This window comes from Nomascus leucogenys, unplaced genomic scaffold (genome assembly GCF_006542625.1).
Source record: "Nomascus leucogenys isolate Asia unplaced genomic scaffold, Asia_NLE_v1 000176F_79739_qpd_obj, whole genome shotgun sequence".
Lineage (NCBI taxonomy): Eukaryota > Metazoa > Chordata > Mammalia > Primates > Hylobatidae > Nomascus > Nomascus leucogenys.
The window spans coordinates 40,109-57,176 of record NW_022096997.1 but is presented as its reverse complement, the minus strand read 5'-3'; the positions used below and the strand labels follow the sequence as shown (position 1 = coordinate 57,176).

Sequence of the window (17,068 nt, the reverse complement as noted above, 5' to 3'; positions counted from 1 at the left end):
ATGCTCCAGAGCCCCACCTTCCTTCCTGTGCCAGCAGCAGTGAGACTCCCCCAGTGCCCCAAGGCCGGTGCCACATGCCCAGCCCATGCACCAGTTCCGATGATCTTGGCCCTTCCTGCGGGCCCTCCCAGAACAGCCGTCCAGGACCTGACCTTGGGGTGGCCCCCATTTGCTGTTCTCCATTTAGATTTTGCTTCTCTGGCCAAAGCAGGGTGGAAGCAGCCCCGGCCCTCCTGGTGGTCAGCACGTGCCCTGCAGGTGTGGCCTGGCCCCCACATGGCCTGCTGAGGGTGCCCCTGCTCTCCAGGAGCTGCTACCCTGACTGTCCCCATGTCCACCTGATGCCCCCCCTTCCAGGCCCCCAGGCACTGGGGCATTTCGGGCAGGAGGGGCACCACCCTGGAGCCCTCCCTGGCACACTCCGTGATGGGCACTGGGTCTCTCTTCCTCCAGGGAATCAGGGCCCTCCAGGACCCAAGGGCACCAAAGGAGAAGTGGGTCCCCCCGGACCACCAGGTGAGCAGCGCTGGGCATCCCAGGCGGGGGAGCCGTGGCGTGGCCAGCACTGAAGTGTGGTCACACCTAGAGCCACCCCCCAAGCAGGTCCTGGACCCTCACTGGGTCGTGACCACCTCACCCTGCGGGAGGAAGGAAGCCCCTTCTGGGTTGATGGGGCCCTCACAGGACCTGGATTTGGGGGCAAGGGCGGCTGCAGGGCACAGGCCCAGCAAGATACCTCCATAACCTCATGAGGAGCAGGCGGCTGCCCTTCCATGCTTGACCCAAGTGGGTACTGTGCAAAGACACAGCAGCTTCAGTGTGCCGGCGGTCCTGGACGCCCCTTCCCTCCCCTCCCCTCCACGGGGCCAGGGGTTGGCACTGGAGGACCCTCTGTGGAGAAGTTCTCCAGGGTCTCGTGGGAAGGAGGCGTTGCCCGACAGGCCATCCGGAGGGTGAGCCCAGCACCCCCGCACCCCCGAAGGACAAGAATTCGCCCCTGAGTCCCACCTCCATGGAGGGTGGCAGGGCTGCTTGGATGTCCTGCCAAGACCACTGAGAACAGCTGGATACAATGTGAGAAAACCACTGTTTGAGGATGTCTGGGGGCTGGCAGAGCAGAAGCCCAGAGAGCCAGGCCAGCCTCGGGCGCCTCTCGCCGCCAGGGTCCCCTCCCCCACCAGGGTCCTCTCCCACCAGGGTCCTCTGCAGGGGAGGCCGCCAGGGTCCCCTCTCCCACCAGGGTCCCTCTCGCCGCCATACCTGCTCTTGCTGGGGCTGCACCCTGGGGTGGGAAGGGACCAGGCAGGCAGAGGCCGAGTCTGGGCCAGGACATCCTTAAGGCCTGTGGAGGCAAAGGCAGGCAGAAAGCGAGCAGGAAGATGGAAGATGTGCCCGTCCCAGCCTTGGATCTCTCAGCATCACACATGACGCCCAGGAAGGAGTGAGTGATGCACAGGTGACCAGAAACCAGGAGGAACCAGGAGGAGAGGCCAGTGACACACCAGACCGGAGGCCCAGCTCATGGGGTCATCGGACTCGCCTTGAACTCCGAAGGTCACATTCAAAAGCCACAGGAAGCCTGGAGATGGCAGCAGAGAGCTGGGAGGCTCCGAGGTGTTGGGATGAACCCGGGGCTGAAGGCGGAACACTTGGAGCTTGAGACCTGTGTATAGGTTTTGGTGGACGTGGGATTGCCTGTTGCTGGGAACCAGAACGAAGGCTCCGAGGGCTCCAGAGGGAACAGTGTTCGCAGGCGGAATGGCTGACGCTCTTCCAAAGCCAGGGAAAGCTCAGAGCATTCCCCTCATTCGAAGGATCAACAATTAGAGTGACGAGATTTCTCAACAAAACGGGAGAAGCCAGAAGACCATAAATGGTTTCCAAAATATCCAAGAAAGGCGATTGCCAGTGTAGACTCTGACAGCCAGTGGTGTTCCCGTAGCCTTCAGAACCCGGATGACATGCAGGCTGGCACTCCAGACCCGAGCTGTGTCGGCAGTGGAGGGCACTTCGGGCGGAAGATGAGGCTGAGGGAAAGGAGTGCAGAGATAGAGACAATGCCAGCAGGAACCGGCATCCCAGTGACAGTGGGGTCAGAGGCTCCCGCGGGAACCCTCGTGGGCTGCCTGGCACGGCGTCCCAGTGACAGTGGGGTCAGAGGCTCTTGTGGGAACCCTCGTGGGCTGCCTGGCACGGTGTCCCAGTGACAGTGGGGTCAGAGGCTCTTGTGGGAATTGGCACAGGCTGCACAGTACGGTGTCCCAGCATCAGTGCAATTAAAGGTTCCCGTGGTCTCAGCGCCCTGGGGAGTGGTTCTCACTATATTGGACAGTGAGGTTGGAGAGGAATGCAGAGCTGACACTGGTGGAGAGGCAGGAGGGCAGGCAGGATGGCACACACACAGGACATTTAAAACACACACAGTAGATCCAAAAGAAGGCAAAACATGAGAGAAAAAGGAATGCAGAACAGGTGGGATGAATAGAAACTAGGGAATAAAACAGTAGATTTAGGGCCCAGTACATCCACAGGTGCTGTGACGAGGGTAGATACATCCATTGAAGGACAGACATTGTCAATGAGATATGGCTAAACCGTACGCTGCTTACAAGAGACGCTCCCCGAAGGTGAGGGCTGGAGAGGTCAAGGCACCCAGAGGCTGGTGTGGGTTTGGGTGTATGTGGAGTGTGCATATGTGGGTGTGCTGAGTGTGTGTAGTGTGGGGGTGTGAGTGGAGTGTGTGTATGTGGGTGTGTAGTGTGGGGGTGTATAGTGTGGGCGTGTGTGGAGTGTGTGTGGGGTGTAGTGTGGGGGTGTGTGGAGTGTGCATATGTGGGTGTTGGGTGTGTAGTGGGGTGTGTGGAGTGTGTAGTGGGGATGTGAGGGGGTGTGTGGAGTGTGCGTATGTGGGTGTTGGGTGTTTAGTGTGTGAGGGGGTGGGGGAGTGTATGTGGGTGTTGGGTATGTGGTGTGGGTGTGGAGTGTGGCTATGGGGGTGCTGGGTGTGTAGTGTGGGGGTGTGGTTTGGTGTGTGTGTGTTGGGTGTGTAGTGTGGGGGTGTGGTTTGGTGTATGTGTTGGGTGTGTAGTGTGGGGTGTGGTTTGGTGTGTGTGTGTTGGGTGTGTAGTGTGGGGGTGTGGTTTGGTGTGTGTTGGGTGTGTAGTGTGGGGGTGTGGTTTGGTGTGTGTGTGTTGGGTGTGTAGTGTGGGGGTGTGGTTGGTGTGTGTTGGGTGTGTAGTGTGGGGGTGTGGTTTGGTGTTGTGTTGGGTGTGTAGTGTGGGGGTGTGGTTTGGTGTGTGTGTGTTGGGTGTGTAGTGTGGGGGTTGGTTTGGTGTGTGTGTGTTGGGTGTGTAGTGTGGGGGTGTGGTTTGGTGTGTGTTGGGTGTGTAGTGTGGGGGTGTGGTTTGGTGTGTGTGTGTTGGGTGTGTAGTGTGGGGGTATGGTTTGGTGTGTGTGTGTTGGGTGTGTAGTGTGGGGGTTGGTTTGGTGTGTGTGTGTTGGGTGTGTAGTGTGGGGGTGTGGTTTGGTTGTGTGTGTTGGGTGTGTAGTGTGGGGGTGTGGTTTGGTGTGTGTTGGGTGTGTAGTGTGGGGGTATGGTTTGGTTGTGTGTGTTGGGTGTGTAGTGTGGGGGTGTGGTTTGGTGTGTGTGTTGGGTGTGTAGTGTGGGGTGTGGTTTTGTGTGTGTGCTGGGTGTGTAGTGTGGGGGTGTGGTTTGGTGTGTGTGTTGGGTGTGTAGTGTGGGGTGTGGTTTGGTGTGTGTGTGTTGGGTGTGTAGTGTGGGGGTGTGGTTTGGTGTGTATTGGGTGTGTAGTGTGGGGGTGTGGTTTGGTGTGTGTTGGGTGTGTAGTGTGGGGTGTGGTTTGGTGTGTGTTGGGTGTGTAGTGTGGGGGTGTGGTTTGGTGTGTGTGTGTTGGGTGTGTAGTGTGGGGGTGTGGTTTGGTTGTGTGTGTTGGGTGTGTAGTGTGGGGGTGTGGTTTGGTGTGTGTTGGGTGTGTAGTGTGGGGGTATGGTTTGGTTGTGTGTGTTGGGTGTGTAGTGTGGGGGTGTGGTTTGGTGTGTGTGTTGGGTGTGTAGTGTGGGGGTGTGGTTTGGTGTGTGTGTTGGGTGTGTAGTGTGGGGTGTGGTTTGGTGTGTGTGCTGGGTGTGTAGTGTGGGGGTGTGGTTTGGTGTGTATGTGGGGTGTGTAGTGTGGGGGTGTGGTTTGGTGTGTGTGTTGGGTGTGTAGTGTGGAGTGTGGCTATGGGGGTGCTGGGTGTGGAGTGTGGGGGTGTGGTTTGGTGTGTATGTGGGTGTGTAGTGTGGGGTGTGGTTTGGTGTGTGTGTGGGGTGTGTAGTGTGGAGTGTGGTATGGGGGTGTGGGTGTGGAGTGTGGGGGTGTGGTTTGGTGTGTGTGTGGGGTGTGTAGTGTGGAGGTGTGGTTTGGTGTGTATTGGGTGTGTAGTGTGGGGGTGTGGTTTGGTGTGTATTGGGTGTGTAGTGTGGGGGTGTGGTTTGGTGTGTGTGTGTTGGGTGTGTAGTGTGGGGGTGTGGTTTGGTGTGTATTGGGTGTGTAGTGTGGGGGTGTGGTTTGGTGTGTGTGTGCAAAGTATATCCTGGAGTAAGAAACATAGTCAAAAATAAGTGTTCATTGAGACAACGGAGCAAGTCTACCAGAGAAATTGAGTAATTCTACATTTCTGTGCATCTAATGAGAGTCTCAAGATATGACAAGTAAAAAATTGGCAAAGTGAGAAAAAAACACAAATCATTATAGGGGGACTTTCAGCCCAGGGAGATCTGAACAGCAGGTCTGACAGGCGTCACCTGCGAAGGTCTCTGGGCCGCGTCCCCAGCATCGGGACCGGGGTCTGCCCCAGAGGGGCCCAGGCTATGCTGAAAGCGGGCCTGGCTTCCAGGAACTGTGATCTCACGAGTGCAGTAGAAGCAAGTGGGAAATGCCCACAGGGCACTGCCCTTCCACGCAGCTCATGAGTCAAGGAGAAGCAGGTGGAAGTGAGAAATCCCTGGAGCTTAGGTGCATCCAGGGCATCCTCAGCCCTCACACTGCAGCCGCGGGGGCCTTGCCCTGCACGACCCCTGGTCTCCCAGGCGGTGGGGCCTCCACAGCTGGTCACCTCCCTCTGCAGAAGGACCCTCGGGCTTCCATGGCCGGTCACCTCCCTCTGCAGAAGGACCTGGAGCAGGGCCCAGCCCGAGAGGGATCACGGGTCCTGACAGCAGCCGTGACCTCCAACCCCAGGGACTGCACCTGTGGGATGGGGGGGGGGCCCTGGGGGTGTGGAGCCACATGCTCTAAAGCTTCTGGGTTACAGGGCACAGCCTCCAGGGGTGAGGTTGTCCCCGCCCCAGTCACGGTTTCAGGGGAACAGTCACAGGAGAAGGTTTGCCCAGGGCCGTCTAAGGTCCCACCTGGAAGGAGAAGGGGTTTTGTCATCTCCGTTGACAAAATTACAGCTTTAAATAGTACCTGTTTCTACACATCAGCCTAAGATGTTAAAGAATAAACAGCATTTATTGTTAAAGGACAACAAAGATTTATTTGATGAAAATAGATGGGAAGAAGTATTGAACATCAAAAATGAGTGAAGAGAAATTGTGTATGTTTTATATATATATAAAAATAGCAAGGATCAAGAAAGTCCAAGAATCCAGAGTTAATTCTTTGAAAAGGCTAATAACATTTCTACACCTCTGCAAAGGCTGATGAAAAGGAGAGAAGAAGCAACAAGGAGTGATTTCAGCAAAGGGCTCCTATGGCCTGGAAGGAGTCACCTGGAACTTCCACAGCTTCACCCTCGGAGGGGGTGGAGGGACCCTCAAGTCAGGGCCAAGACATGGCTGCCTGCCAACCCTGGGAGGAGGCAGAGGAGAGACAGGAAGGGCAGGACGCTGGGAGGAAGGAATCGCATTGCTCTTTTCTCAGCACATCTCCCACATAAGCCACCGAAGTGGATCTGCAGGTGAACCGTCAGGGTTAGTAAGTAAATGTACTGAGGTCACCAGATGGAAGGGCAGTTTAGAAAAACCACCAACTAGTCCTAAGCAATTAAAAATGAAGTTTTAAAAAGGCAAAATTAACAGAAACATCAGAAAGTATCGGTTAACTAAGAAGAACCTAATGAAATACACGATCTCTACTGGGAAATGGCTAGAAGGGCCTCAGGCAAACCCACCAGTGCTGGGGCTGCAGGGGGAGCCCGGCGCCATCAGACGCCACCTCAGCAAGACCCCGCCTGTCTCTCGCAGGGCAGTTTCCGTTCGACTTTCTTCAGTTGGAGGCTGAAATGAAGGTGGGTGACCTCCCTGTGGGGTTGGGAGCCCCCAAGGTCCTGTACATCCCCCTGGGTGGCTGCTTCCAATTCCTTGCCCCATCCGGCCCAAGCCTGCTTCCTGTTCAGTGCTGCGAGGGGCGCTGGCTCCAGAGGGTGTCAAGGGTGTCCCTCAGGACGTTCCTGTCCCCGGCTCAGTTTTGGGGGGACTTGGCTGATGCAATGGGAGGTGGGGAGTCGAGCCCTATTCTGTGCAGCCAGCAGCTCCGAGGCCTGGGCTCCGGAAGCTTCTAACTGCCCAGCCCTGGCTCGGGGAGATGGGAGGCCACCTGTGGCTTGTGGGGGTTCAGGGCTCCCGTGTCACAAGTGTTTCCTTCCACAGGGGGAGAAGGGAGACCAAGGTGATGCAGGACAGAAAGGCGAAAGGGGTGAGCCCGGGGGTGGCGGCTTCTTCGGCTCCAGCCTGCCAGGCCCCCCCGGACCCCCAGGCCCACCTGGCTACCCTGGGATTCCAGTAAGTCCCATCCTGTGCAGGCCGAGCGCATGTCCCAGGGGTCTGGGTGCAGGAGCCGAGGGCAGGTCCAGCCCGGCCACCGATGCCCGCCAAGGCCGGAGCTGCCCCTGCAAGCTCAGCGCCCCGACATGTCTCTGTCCCTGTGTGGGGACGCAGCAGGCCGCGTGGCTGTGGGTGCACTGACCCCGGACACCCCCCATCTCCCTGCAGCCTTCCATGGCCTGCCCTCCCTATGGGGCCATGTGTATCCACCTCTGCCCCTGGGCCGGGTCAGATCGGGGTTTAGGCCCATCAGTCCATGAAGACTGCAGAGACCATGAGCCCCAGCTACTGCCCGGGCACCCACACCGTTGTCAGGTCTCTGGTCTCTGCTGGTCTCAACCCTGGGATTGCAGCCCCAGGGAAGAAGGGGTGATGGTGTGGGGGTTTCTCAGGCTATGGCGTGGGCAGGGAGGGGACCAGTGACTCAGACGCTGCGCTCACCAAGGGGGTCATGGCAGCTGCAGCCCCAGCCCCACAAGCTTGCCCGCCCCCAGCCCAGGGCACGAGGTAACCAGGAAGCTTCTCTTGTCGCCGTCCCTAGGGTCCCAAGGGAGAGAGCATCCGGGGCCAACCCGGCCCACCTGGACCTCAGGGACCCCCCGGCATCGGCTACAAGGGGCGCCAGGGCCCTCCTGGCCCCCCAGGCCCCCCTGGCCCCCCAGGGCCCCCTTCATTTCCCGGCCCTCACAGGCAGAGTAAGTCAGTGGGGAGTGGGCCCCGGGCAGAGGCCGCCTCGTGTGGCTTCGTGTTCCCACCTTGGTTTCCCTCCTGCAGCTATCAGCGTTCCCGGTCCTCCGGGCCCCCCCGGGCCCCCCGGGCCCCCTGGAACCATGGGCGCCTCCTCAGGGGTAAGTAGGCAGCCGGCTGGGCACCTGTGTCCCGTACCCTGGCTGGTTCTGCAGCCCTTGCCCCTCAGAGGCACTGTCCCACGGACCCCACAGGGAGATACACAGGAGGCCAGATGCGGTTTCCAGGGTGGAAGCGGGGCCAGGCCATGGGGGGATCCAGTGGACCCAGGAGGAAGACGAGCAGCTGAGAAGTGCCCAGGGCCCATGCACTGTCCACGGAGGCTGAGGGGCTGGAGGCAGGCGGGGGTCCCCATGGTGCTTATGGGGGCAGCCGCCTCAGTCCACGCCTGTCCAAAGCCCTGCGGCCCCTGCCCAGCACCCTGAAACGGGCATTCCTTACTTCTGCCCCTGCCCCCTGCCCTCCCACCTCAAGCCCCACACCTCTGCATTTGGTCCCAGCAGGTGAGGCTCTGGGCTACACGCCAGGCCATGCTGGGCCAGGTGCACGAGGTTCCCGAGGGCTGGCTGATCTTCGTGGCCGAGCAGGAGGAGCTGTACGTCCGCGTGCGGAATGGGTTCCGGAAGGTCCAGGTGAGCACTGTGTGTGAAGGGTTCTTGACCCGTGGAAGGGCCGAAGCCGCCTCCTGTGACGTAAGGAAGGCGAGAGGCCCAGGCCCCGGACAGGGATGGGGGCAGGTGGCAGCCAGCGCTTCTTAAACTTTCAAACTTTTGGTAAAGTTTAGTAAAATAACTTTTGTGAGCAGTTTTGGGTTTAGAGAAAAGTGAGCTTAAGCTTCTGAAAGCGGATGAACACGTGTGTGAGGGGCTCCTGGCGGGTCACATCACAGTGAACATTTGCAAAGATAAGTGTCGTGTCACACACCCGATAATAAGACAAGGCGCCTGATGGGGCGAGGCGGCAGGGGCTCAGGCCCTCCAGGGCCACGTGACGTCTGCAGTATGGCCCCGGCTGGGGTGCAGGCTGTCCCGTGGCTCTGCACCCCGCATTATAAACACCAAGGTGGGATGAAATGTGTCCTCTCCGCTTAGCACGGGCCTTGCTCACTGGCCTGGCTCCTCAGACACACCTGGGATTGCCCCTTCCAGGCTAGGCCAGCCCCTTTCCTGCTTTCCCAAAATGGTCTGGGCGGCAGGAGCAGCCACTCTGATCCAGGTGGGCGCAGCCATGCTTGCAGGGCCCCGGGGAAGGTTTACCTTCGTGTGGCAAAGGTGAGGACTGGTAGAAGCCCCGTCCCGCTGAAACGGCCTGTGACGTCCGTGGGAGCCTCCGTGGCAGAACACTGCACATTGACACAGCCCTGACTTCTGGAGCCCTCCCACCTTCCCTCTAGCACTCCCTCCCTCTCGCCACCGGCCCCCACCTGGGCCTGGCCGGCCCCTGCAGCACCCTAGACAGTGAATCCCACTCCAGTCCCTTCATCTGGCCAGGGAGAGGCTGCCAGTCTCATAACAGACGCTGAGCTGGTGCCCACTGTGTGCCAGGTGTCCTCATAGGCACCCGGATGCAACCGCATCCTAACTTTCAGGGGCTTTAATCCTGACAGGAGGCGGCAGGGGATGGCATCCTAGCAAACGCGTGCTGGGAGGGCCGGGTGCTGGGGAGGGAGAGGCAGGTGGTGCTGGGCAGGGAGGGCCGGGTGCTGGGCAGAGAGGGCCCCCTGCTGTGGACTGGGAGGGCCAGGTGCTGGGCAGAGAGGGCACTCTGGCTCAGGCCCAGCCGCAGGTCCTGGGTGACCCTGCTGCTTTCTTCCAGCTGGAGGCCCGGACGCCACTCCCCCGAGGGACGGTAAGGAGCATTTTTTTCTGTTGAGACAGGTGGGTGGTCAGGACATGAGGGAGTATGTGCCGTCTCCTGTTTGGGGAACAACACGTGGTCCTTTGGAGTCCTGGAGCTGAACATGTGGCTCACCATCAGCCCCTGCTGCAGAAATGGGTGCAGCCCACCCCAGTACCTCCGTCTCAGTGCAGGCCCCCCAATACCTCCGTCTCAGTGCAGGACACCCCAGTACCTCTGTCTCAGTGCAGGCCCCTCACTACCTCCGTCTCAGTGCCGGCCACCCCAGTACCTCCGTCTCAGTGCAGGCCCCCCCAGTACCTCCGTCTCAGTGCCGGCTTCACGAGGGAGCCACTCTCATCCCTCAACTTTCCCAGTTGTGTCTGCCACTCATTGCCCTCCTCAGGGTCAAAATCCTTGGGGCCAAAATCCACATCTTGTGTCCTTGCCTTCCCTCACCCAAAGTGCCAGACATAAGAATGGGTATCTCTAGAGTGGTGGGTGACTGGGTGGGTGAATCAATGGGGAGGTGGATGGATGGGTGAATGGACAGGTGGGTGAGTGGATAGATGGGCAGATGGATGGTGGGTAAGTGGGTGAGTGGATGGATGGGTGGATGGGAGGTGGATGGATGAGTGGACAGGTGGGTGAGTGGATGGATGGGTGGATGGTGGACAGGTGGGTGAGTGGATGGATGGGTGGATGATGGACAGGTGGGTGAGTGGATGGATGGGTGGATGATGGACAGGTGGGTGAGTGCATGGATGATGGATGGGTAGATGAGTGGATGAATGGGCGGATGGATGGTGGGTGGGTGAGTGTATGGGTGGGTGGGTGGATGGATGGTGGGTAAGTGGGTGAGTGTATGGGTGGGTGGATGGATGGCGCAAAGCTGGGTGAGTGGATGGATGGGTAGAAATATTTTCATTTTCCTGAGTAGATGCTGCGTCCGGCTGCTGTCGGCCCCTCCTTGAGTGGAGGTCATGATTCCTTAATTGGCTCAGGAGTGAGGCCTGATGTGGAGCAGTGTCAGGGGCTCTGCGGCATCCTGTCTCCTCACAGGGTTCAGCCCAGGCTGCTCTCACTCAGTTGCTGATTCATTCTTTCATTCAGCCAGTCAATAGTCATGGCCCCTCCTGTGTGCCGGGTGGCCATGGATATTGCCCTGGGTAACACACAGCCTGGTGCTGTGGAGCGGACGGTGGGGACAGCCACGTGGACAGAGTGCAGGTGGATGGCAGTGGCAGCTGGGTCAGGAGGGGCTGAGGGCTGTGGGGAAAGGTGCAGAATCAATCAGGGGAATCGGGACTGGGGTGCAGGCCTGGGGGCTGGGATTTCCAGGGTGGAGGTCACCTCTGAGGGAGACAGAGTAAGGGCTCAGGGAGATGAGGAGGTCGAAGGTCGCCATGTTGAGGCCAGGGGCCCTGAATTGGAGCCGCAGCAAGGAGAGGGCAGGTCAGGGCACATGGTGAGTGAAGGCTGCGGCTTCTGAGCACAGCTGGGTCTGTGGGGCCTGAGCAGAGGTGACCTGTGATCTGGTGCCACAGCAGGCAGAACTCCCCACCCTTGCTGCTGCCCACACCCTAAGGCAGCCCCAGAGTCGGGGGCGCAGCTCTCTGCTTGCCAGCTCGGAGCCCAGCCCCTCTCACCCAGCCCAGAGGAGGACACAGGTGGAGGAGGGGCACCCGGAGGGCCCCCTGCCGACAGGCCCCGCATCTCCCACCTGCAGGACAACGAAGTGGCCGCCTTGCAGCCCCCCGTGGTGCAGCTGCACGACAGCAACCCCTACCCGCGGCGGGCACACTCCCACCCCACCGCGCGGCCCTGGCGGGCAGATGACATCCTGGCCAGTCCCCCTCGCCTGCCGGAGCCCCAGCCCTACCCAGGAGCCCCGCACCACAGCTCCTACGTGCACCTGCGGCCGGCGCGACCTACAAGCCCACCTGCCCACACCCACCGCGACTTCCAGCCCGTGGTGAGTGCCCCCCAAAGTGGGCTCGGCTCCATCTGGCCCCTCGGCTCTCGGCAGCGGAAGAGGGCTCAGCCCCTGCAGAGCTGCTGTGGGTCCCAGGCTTCAGCCATGGGCGGGGGTTCTGGCGGCTCAGGGCCACTCGGGGCGGCTTGGCCGGGCCTGGGACTTGCCCTCTGGTGGCCAAGCAGTGGTCATGAAAGTCCAGCCCCGTCACATCCTTGAGGAACCGGCGTATCTCCACCCACAGAGGCAGCTGGGGGCACCCACGTGGCCCGGGGCTGCTCTGACCTGGCAGTGTATGGGGGCTGCTGCCTGGGCCCCTCAGTGTGTCACTTGGGCGCTTCCCGCTCAGCCCCCCTTGGCCGTGCCTGTCCACACAGGTGCGGGGCGGGGTGGTGTGCCCAGGGCCTGGGTGCAGGAGGCAGCATGGGACACAGCCCGTGACGCGTCCTTCTCCGCGCAGCTCCACCTGGTTGCGCTCAACAGCCCACTGTCAGGCAGCATGAGGGGCATCCGCGGAGCCGACTTCCAGTGCTTCCAGCAGGCGCGGGCCGTGGGGCTGGCGGGCACCTTCCGCGCCTTCCTGTCCTCGCGGCTGCAGGACCTGTACAGCATCGTGCGCCGCGCCGACCGTGCAGCCGTGCCCATCGTCAACCTCAAGGTGGGTCAGTCCAGTCCTGAGGGCACGGCCACACACCCCCCATACCCCACACACACCCGCCACTTGACCTCTGGGGTGAACTCCCAGTGGGGAGCTCCCCTCTAGGGCCTCTGGAGGCCACCATGGTACAGACACTGCCGCCCAAGCTGGTGACTTCAGGGCAGGCTCCGGGTGGTCACATCCCTCAAGGCTGAAGCCAGGGCCTCTGCATCCCTGGGCGCTGCCACCTCCCTCGGGGCATCCCATGAGGCCCCCCCACGTGGTCCCCTGACCCACGCTTCCCCGGCAGTGCCCCTCAGGGTCCCATGCTGCTGGCCCGAGTGTCCACACAGGTGACAGGCCCCACATGCAAGCCTGGAATCAGGAACCATCCCTTGGGCCTCCAGTGCCACCCGGCCTGGTGGCCTCTCTGCCACAGCACCCCCCCCCGCCCTGTGGCTTTATTCTGTGGCCCCTTTTCGTGCACTGGGCTGTGGTTTCTGGGTGCCCCGGGGAGCACCCACATTCTCCAGAACCAACAGCAGAGGGGTCAGAGACCCAGGGTGGGAGCGGGCAGCTGCGGCCTGGTGCTCCCCACCCTCTCACATCCTGGCATTAGGGGACAGGGTCCCCTGCCTTAGCCAAGGCCTCTTGGGAGTCTGCAGAGGCTGCCTGGCCAGGCCTGGCTCCCCCGCGCTTGTTCCCCGGTGGGACATGCCCAGGGGCTGCAGAACCCCACCCTCCCAAAAAACACACCCACACACAAACCCCCAACACGCATCCACACCCACACACAACACACCCCCACAGATCCACACCCACACACACCCCCAACACGCATCCACACCCACCCCACACCCACATACCCACACCCCCCACACAGATCCACACCAACACCCATCCACACCCACACCACCCCCCACACCCACACACCCCCAAACATACCTCACACACACCCACATGCACCCCCACGCACCCCCCACACCCCCACAGATCCACACCCACATACCCACATATCCACACTCATACCCACACACCCACACACGGTTTCTCTTCCAGGACGAGCTGCTGTTTCCCAGCTGGGAGGCTCTGTTCTCAGGCTCTGAGGGTCCGCTGAAGCCCGGGGCACGCATCTTCTCCTTTGACGGCAAGGACGTCCTGAGGCATCCCACCTGGTAGGTTCCCAGTGCCCTGTGAGCAGCTCTGAGAGCCCCAGCCAGGGAAGGCGGACGGGCGGACGGGCTCCTAACAGCAGTTCCCCCTGAGTTTTTGGACAGATCTTATACATGCTCATTACTTTAATATTATAAAATCCAAAAGAACATTGAGAAAAATGAAAACTGCTCTGAGAAGTAATCGTTAGCAATGCGTTTGAGAGCAGTGTAGTTCTAAGAAGGCCCTGAAGTGTCCCCGGCCCTCTGCTAATAGCGGATGGACACCACGTCTCCCGGGTGTCACCAAGCCTGTGGTCAGCCATGTAAGCAGCACAGTGAGTTTATTCACCGAGAATAAACTCCTCAAAGGGCAACACAGAGTCCGAGCATGTGTGCCCTTAAAATGTTGACAGAAATTTCCAGGGTGTCTAGAAGAACGCTTCATCCCACATGTCACTGTGCCCTCCCAATACTCATGTGTTTAGGGGTGTCTTCCCACGTGAGTATCCCGATTCTTCCAACACTCATGCATTTAGGGGTGTCTCGGGGTGCCACACAGCGTGTCCCCAGCAGTGCCTGGCCATCTGCTGTAACAGAGATGCACTGGCCTGAAGCCAGGAGCCCAGGAGGCGGAGCTGGTTCCTGGCAAGGCAGCCACAGGAAGCCTTTGCTCAACAGGCATGAGGGCCAGGTTCACCCAGCCAGGCCAAGCCCTGGCCCTTCTCCCCTCTGCCATGGGTGTGTCTGGGAGATGCAGCCCCCTCCACAGGCAGCCAATAGGGAGGCCATGTGGCCCTCCAGGTCGTGGGAGCCTCTGCGGCCCCCTGGCACCCCCAGGGCCGGCCTCCTGCCTCCACCTTTCCTGCCCGGGGAGTGGCCTCTGCCCTAAGCGGAGCAGGTCTGGGTTTGACTGACGGCCCGGCGCGTCTTACAGGCCCCAGAAGAGCATGTGGCATGGCTCGGACCCCAACGGGCGCAGGCTGACCGAGAGCTACTGTGAGACATGGCGGACGGAGGCCCCCTCGGCCACAGGCCAGGCCTCCTCGCTGCTGGGGGGCAGGCTCCTGGGGCAGAATGCCGCGAGCTGCCATCACGCCTACATCGTACTCTGCATCGAGAACAGCTTCATGACTGCCTCCAAGTAGCCGCCGCCTGGATGCGGATGGCCCGAGAGGATGGGCGGCTCGGAGGAAGCCCCCACTGTGGGCAGGGCGCGGCTGGCCAGCCCCTGGCCCCAGGACCTGGCTGCCATACTTTCCTGTATAGTTCACGTTTCATGTAATCCTCAAGAAATAAAAGGAAGCCAAAGAGTGTATTTTTTTAAAGGTTTAAAACAGAAGCCTGATGCTGACATTCACCTGCCCCAACTCTCCCCTGACCTGTGAGCCCAGCTGGCGCGGCCTGGGTCATGCAGCCTGGGTCAGGCAGGGTGCAGCATCACACCCTGTGCAGCCTCTTGGCCTGATCAGACCACGGCTTGATTTCTCCAGGATTTCCTGCTTTGGGAAGCCGTGCTCGCCCCAGCAGGTGCCGACTTCATCTCCCACCTAGCAGCACCGTCCTGTGCACAAAACCCAGACCTGTTAGCAGACAGGCCCCGTGAGGCAATGGGAGCTGAGGCCACACTCAGCACAGGGCCACCTGGGCTCTCCTGCAGGGTGTGTGCTCACCCTGCAGTAGATGGGAGGGAGGCTCAGGTCCCTGGGGCTAGGGGACCCCTTCTGCCTCAGCTCTGAGCCATTCTCCACAGCAACCCCAGGGTGAAGCAGGTTTCCAAGCTCAGAGGCCCACTGTGACCCCCAGCTCTGGCCTGTCCTCCAGCACCACGCACAGCAGCCTGGGACTGGCCTCCCAAATGAGCCATGAGATACATCCAAAGCAGACAGCTCCAGCCTGGCCGAGTCCAAGCTGGGAGATTCAAGGGACCCCTGAGTTGGGGTCTGGCAGCCTCCCATCCAGGGACCCCATCTCATGCCCCTGGCTGGGACATGGCTCAGCCAGCACTTGTCCAGCTCAGTCCCAGGATAGAACAAGGCCACATCGAAGAGGCTGAGGCTGGCACAGGACATGCGGCAGCCAGCGCACGGGGCAGTGAGGGAGGGCTGCCATCTGTGCACTGCCCATAGACAGGCTGGCTCCAGCTGCAGGGCAGTCATTGGCTGTCTCCTAGGAAACCCACATCCTTGCCCTCCTTGGGACTGAAGGGGACCCCCAGGGTGCACACAGGCCACCCTGAGGGCAAACAAAGCCGCCACAAGGGGCGACGAGGGCCTCTGCCACAGCCACCCCTGAGATCCAGCAACATCGACCCCAGAGTCATTCATTCTGTGGAGGGACAAGTGGACTCAAGACAGCGCCAGGCTGACCACAGCACGGCCAACACGCACCTGCCTCGGGACTGCGACGAAACCGGTGAGGCTGGTTCTGTAATGGTGTGTGATGTGAAGCCAATTGAGACAGGCAAATAAAAGTGACCTTTTACACTGACTCTTGGTTTGCAAGCAGCCTTCACTGTCACAAGGACACAGTTCTCCAAAAGCAGTTCTCAGGAGTCTTTTACCCCTGGACTGCCCCACTGGCGGATCCCAAGTGTGCACAGGCACACACAGTTACATGGGGTATGCATGCATGGGCATACACAGGTGTGCAGTTATACACAGGTGTGCTGGCATCAGGTGTGCAGTTATACACAGGTGTGCCTGGGCATACACGGGTGCAGTTATACACAGGTGGCATCGCATACACGGGTGTGCAGTTATACACAGGTGTGCATCAGCATACACGGGTGTGCAGTTATACACAGGTGTGCATCAGCATCAGGGGCATTAACACAGGGGTAGATCCGGGTGTGCAGTTATACACAGGTGTGCATCAGCATACACGGGTGTGAGTTACACAGGTGTGCTGGCATACACGGTGTGCAGTTTACAGGTGTGCATCAGCATACACGGTGTGCAGTTATACACAGGTGTGCATCAGCATACACGGGTGTGCAGTTATACAGGTGTGCCTGGGCATACATGGGTGTGCAGTTATACACAGGTGTGCATCAGCATACACGGGTGTGCAGTTATACACAGGTGTGCATCAGCATACACGGGTGTGCAGTTATACACAGGTGTGCATCAGCATACACGGGTGTGCAGTTATACACAGGTGTGCATCAGCATACACGGGTGTGCAGTTATACACAGGTGTGCAGGAGCATCCATAGTACAGGTACACAGGCATGCACGGGTGTGTGGACACCCACCAACACTCTCAGGTCTCTCCTCACAGCAGGACCTGACTTGCTCCCAGGAACAATACATCCTGACAGCCATCCCTGTCCTGGTGGCCAGGTGAGTGCAGGATTCAGAGGCAGGCGGTGGGTGCAGTGAGCGGGCTGCAGAGGGAGCAGGCCCTTAGGTTGGGGAGACGCTAGGAGGAGGATTCTGATGGCGGTGTGGGCCTCCCCAGTGACGCTCTGGCCCATGGCACAGGCCCAGCCCACCTCCACCCAGCACATCCTGCTAGATCTACGAGCCCAGGAAATGGCTGGTGCAGATCCTTCCCAGCAGGGTCCCCAGGGTGGCCATGGCAGGGCCCCTGGATGCACCCGGGACCACGGCCCTGTCTGACCGGCACCGTCCACTGAGTCGGGCAATCTGCCACGTGCAGCCTCTGCCTCAACCCAGGGTACCCCAAGATGCCTGCTCCCCTGAGCCGCCTCGGGAGACCCCTGGGTCCAGCAGCTCCAGCAACCCCTACCCAGCCAGAGATTCTCTCCCCAGCTCTCCGTGCCGAGCTGGTGAGCAGCCAGCCATTCACCCGGGGCCGCTGAGATGTGGCAGAGGCCCCACAGGATAGGGCCGTTGACTAGGGTTGTGGGGGGGGCTCAGCTCATGGGCACCA

General features: G+C 60.2%; 1 protein-coding gene across 1 annotated transcript in view; it reads left to right on the top strand.

Annotated features, from left to right (window-relative positions):
* Positions 1–15,661, top strand: part of LOC115834125 (collagen alpha-1(XVIII) chain-like) — a 32,188-nt gene extending 16,527 nt beyond the window's left edge. The window contains exons 23-33 of the mRNA XM_030808880.1: positions 454–516; positions 6,247–6,290; positions 6,652–6,783; positions 7,367–7,520; positions 7,600–7,673; positions 8,073–8,204; positions 9,388–9,420; positions 11,138–11,383; positions 11,844–12,041; positions 13,080–13,195; positions 14,109–15,661. Of these exons, the coding sequence (XP_030664740.1) occupies positions 454–516; positions 6,247–6,290; positions 6,652–6,783; positions 7,367–7,520; positions 7,600–7,673; positions 8,073–8,204; positions 9,388–9,420; positions 11,138–11,383; positions 11,844–12,041; positions 13,080–13,195; positions 14,109–14,319 (1,403 nt within the window). The 3' untranslated portion in view covers positions 14,320–15,661. The remainder of the gene's footprint in view (positions 1–453; positions 517–6,246; positions 6,291–6,651; positions 6,784–7,366; positions 7,521–7,599; positions 7,674–8,072; positions 8,205–9,387; positions 9,421–11,137; positions 11,384–11,843; positions 12,042–13,079; positions 13,196–14,108) is intronic.
* Positions 15,662–17,068: the final 1,407 nt, after the last annotated feature.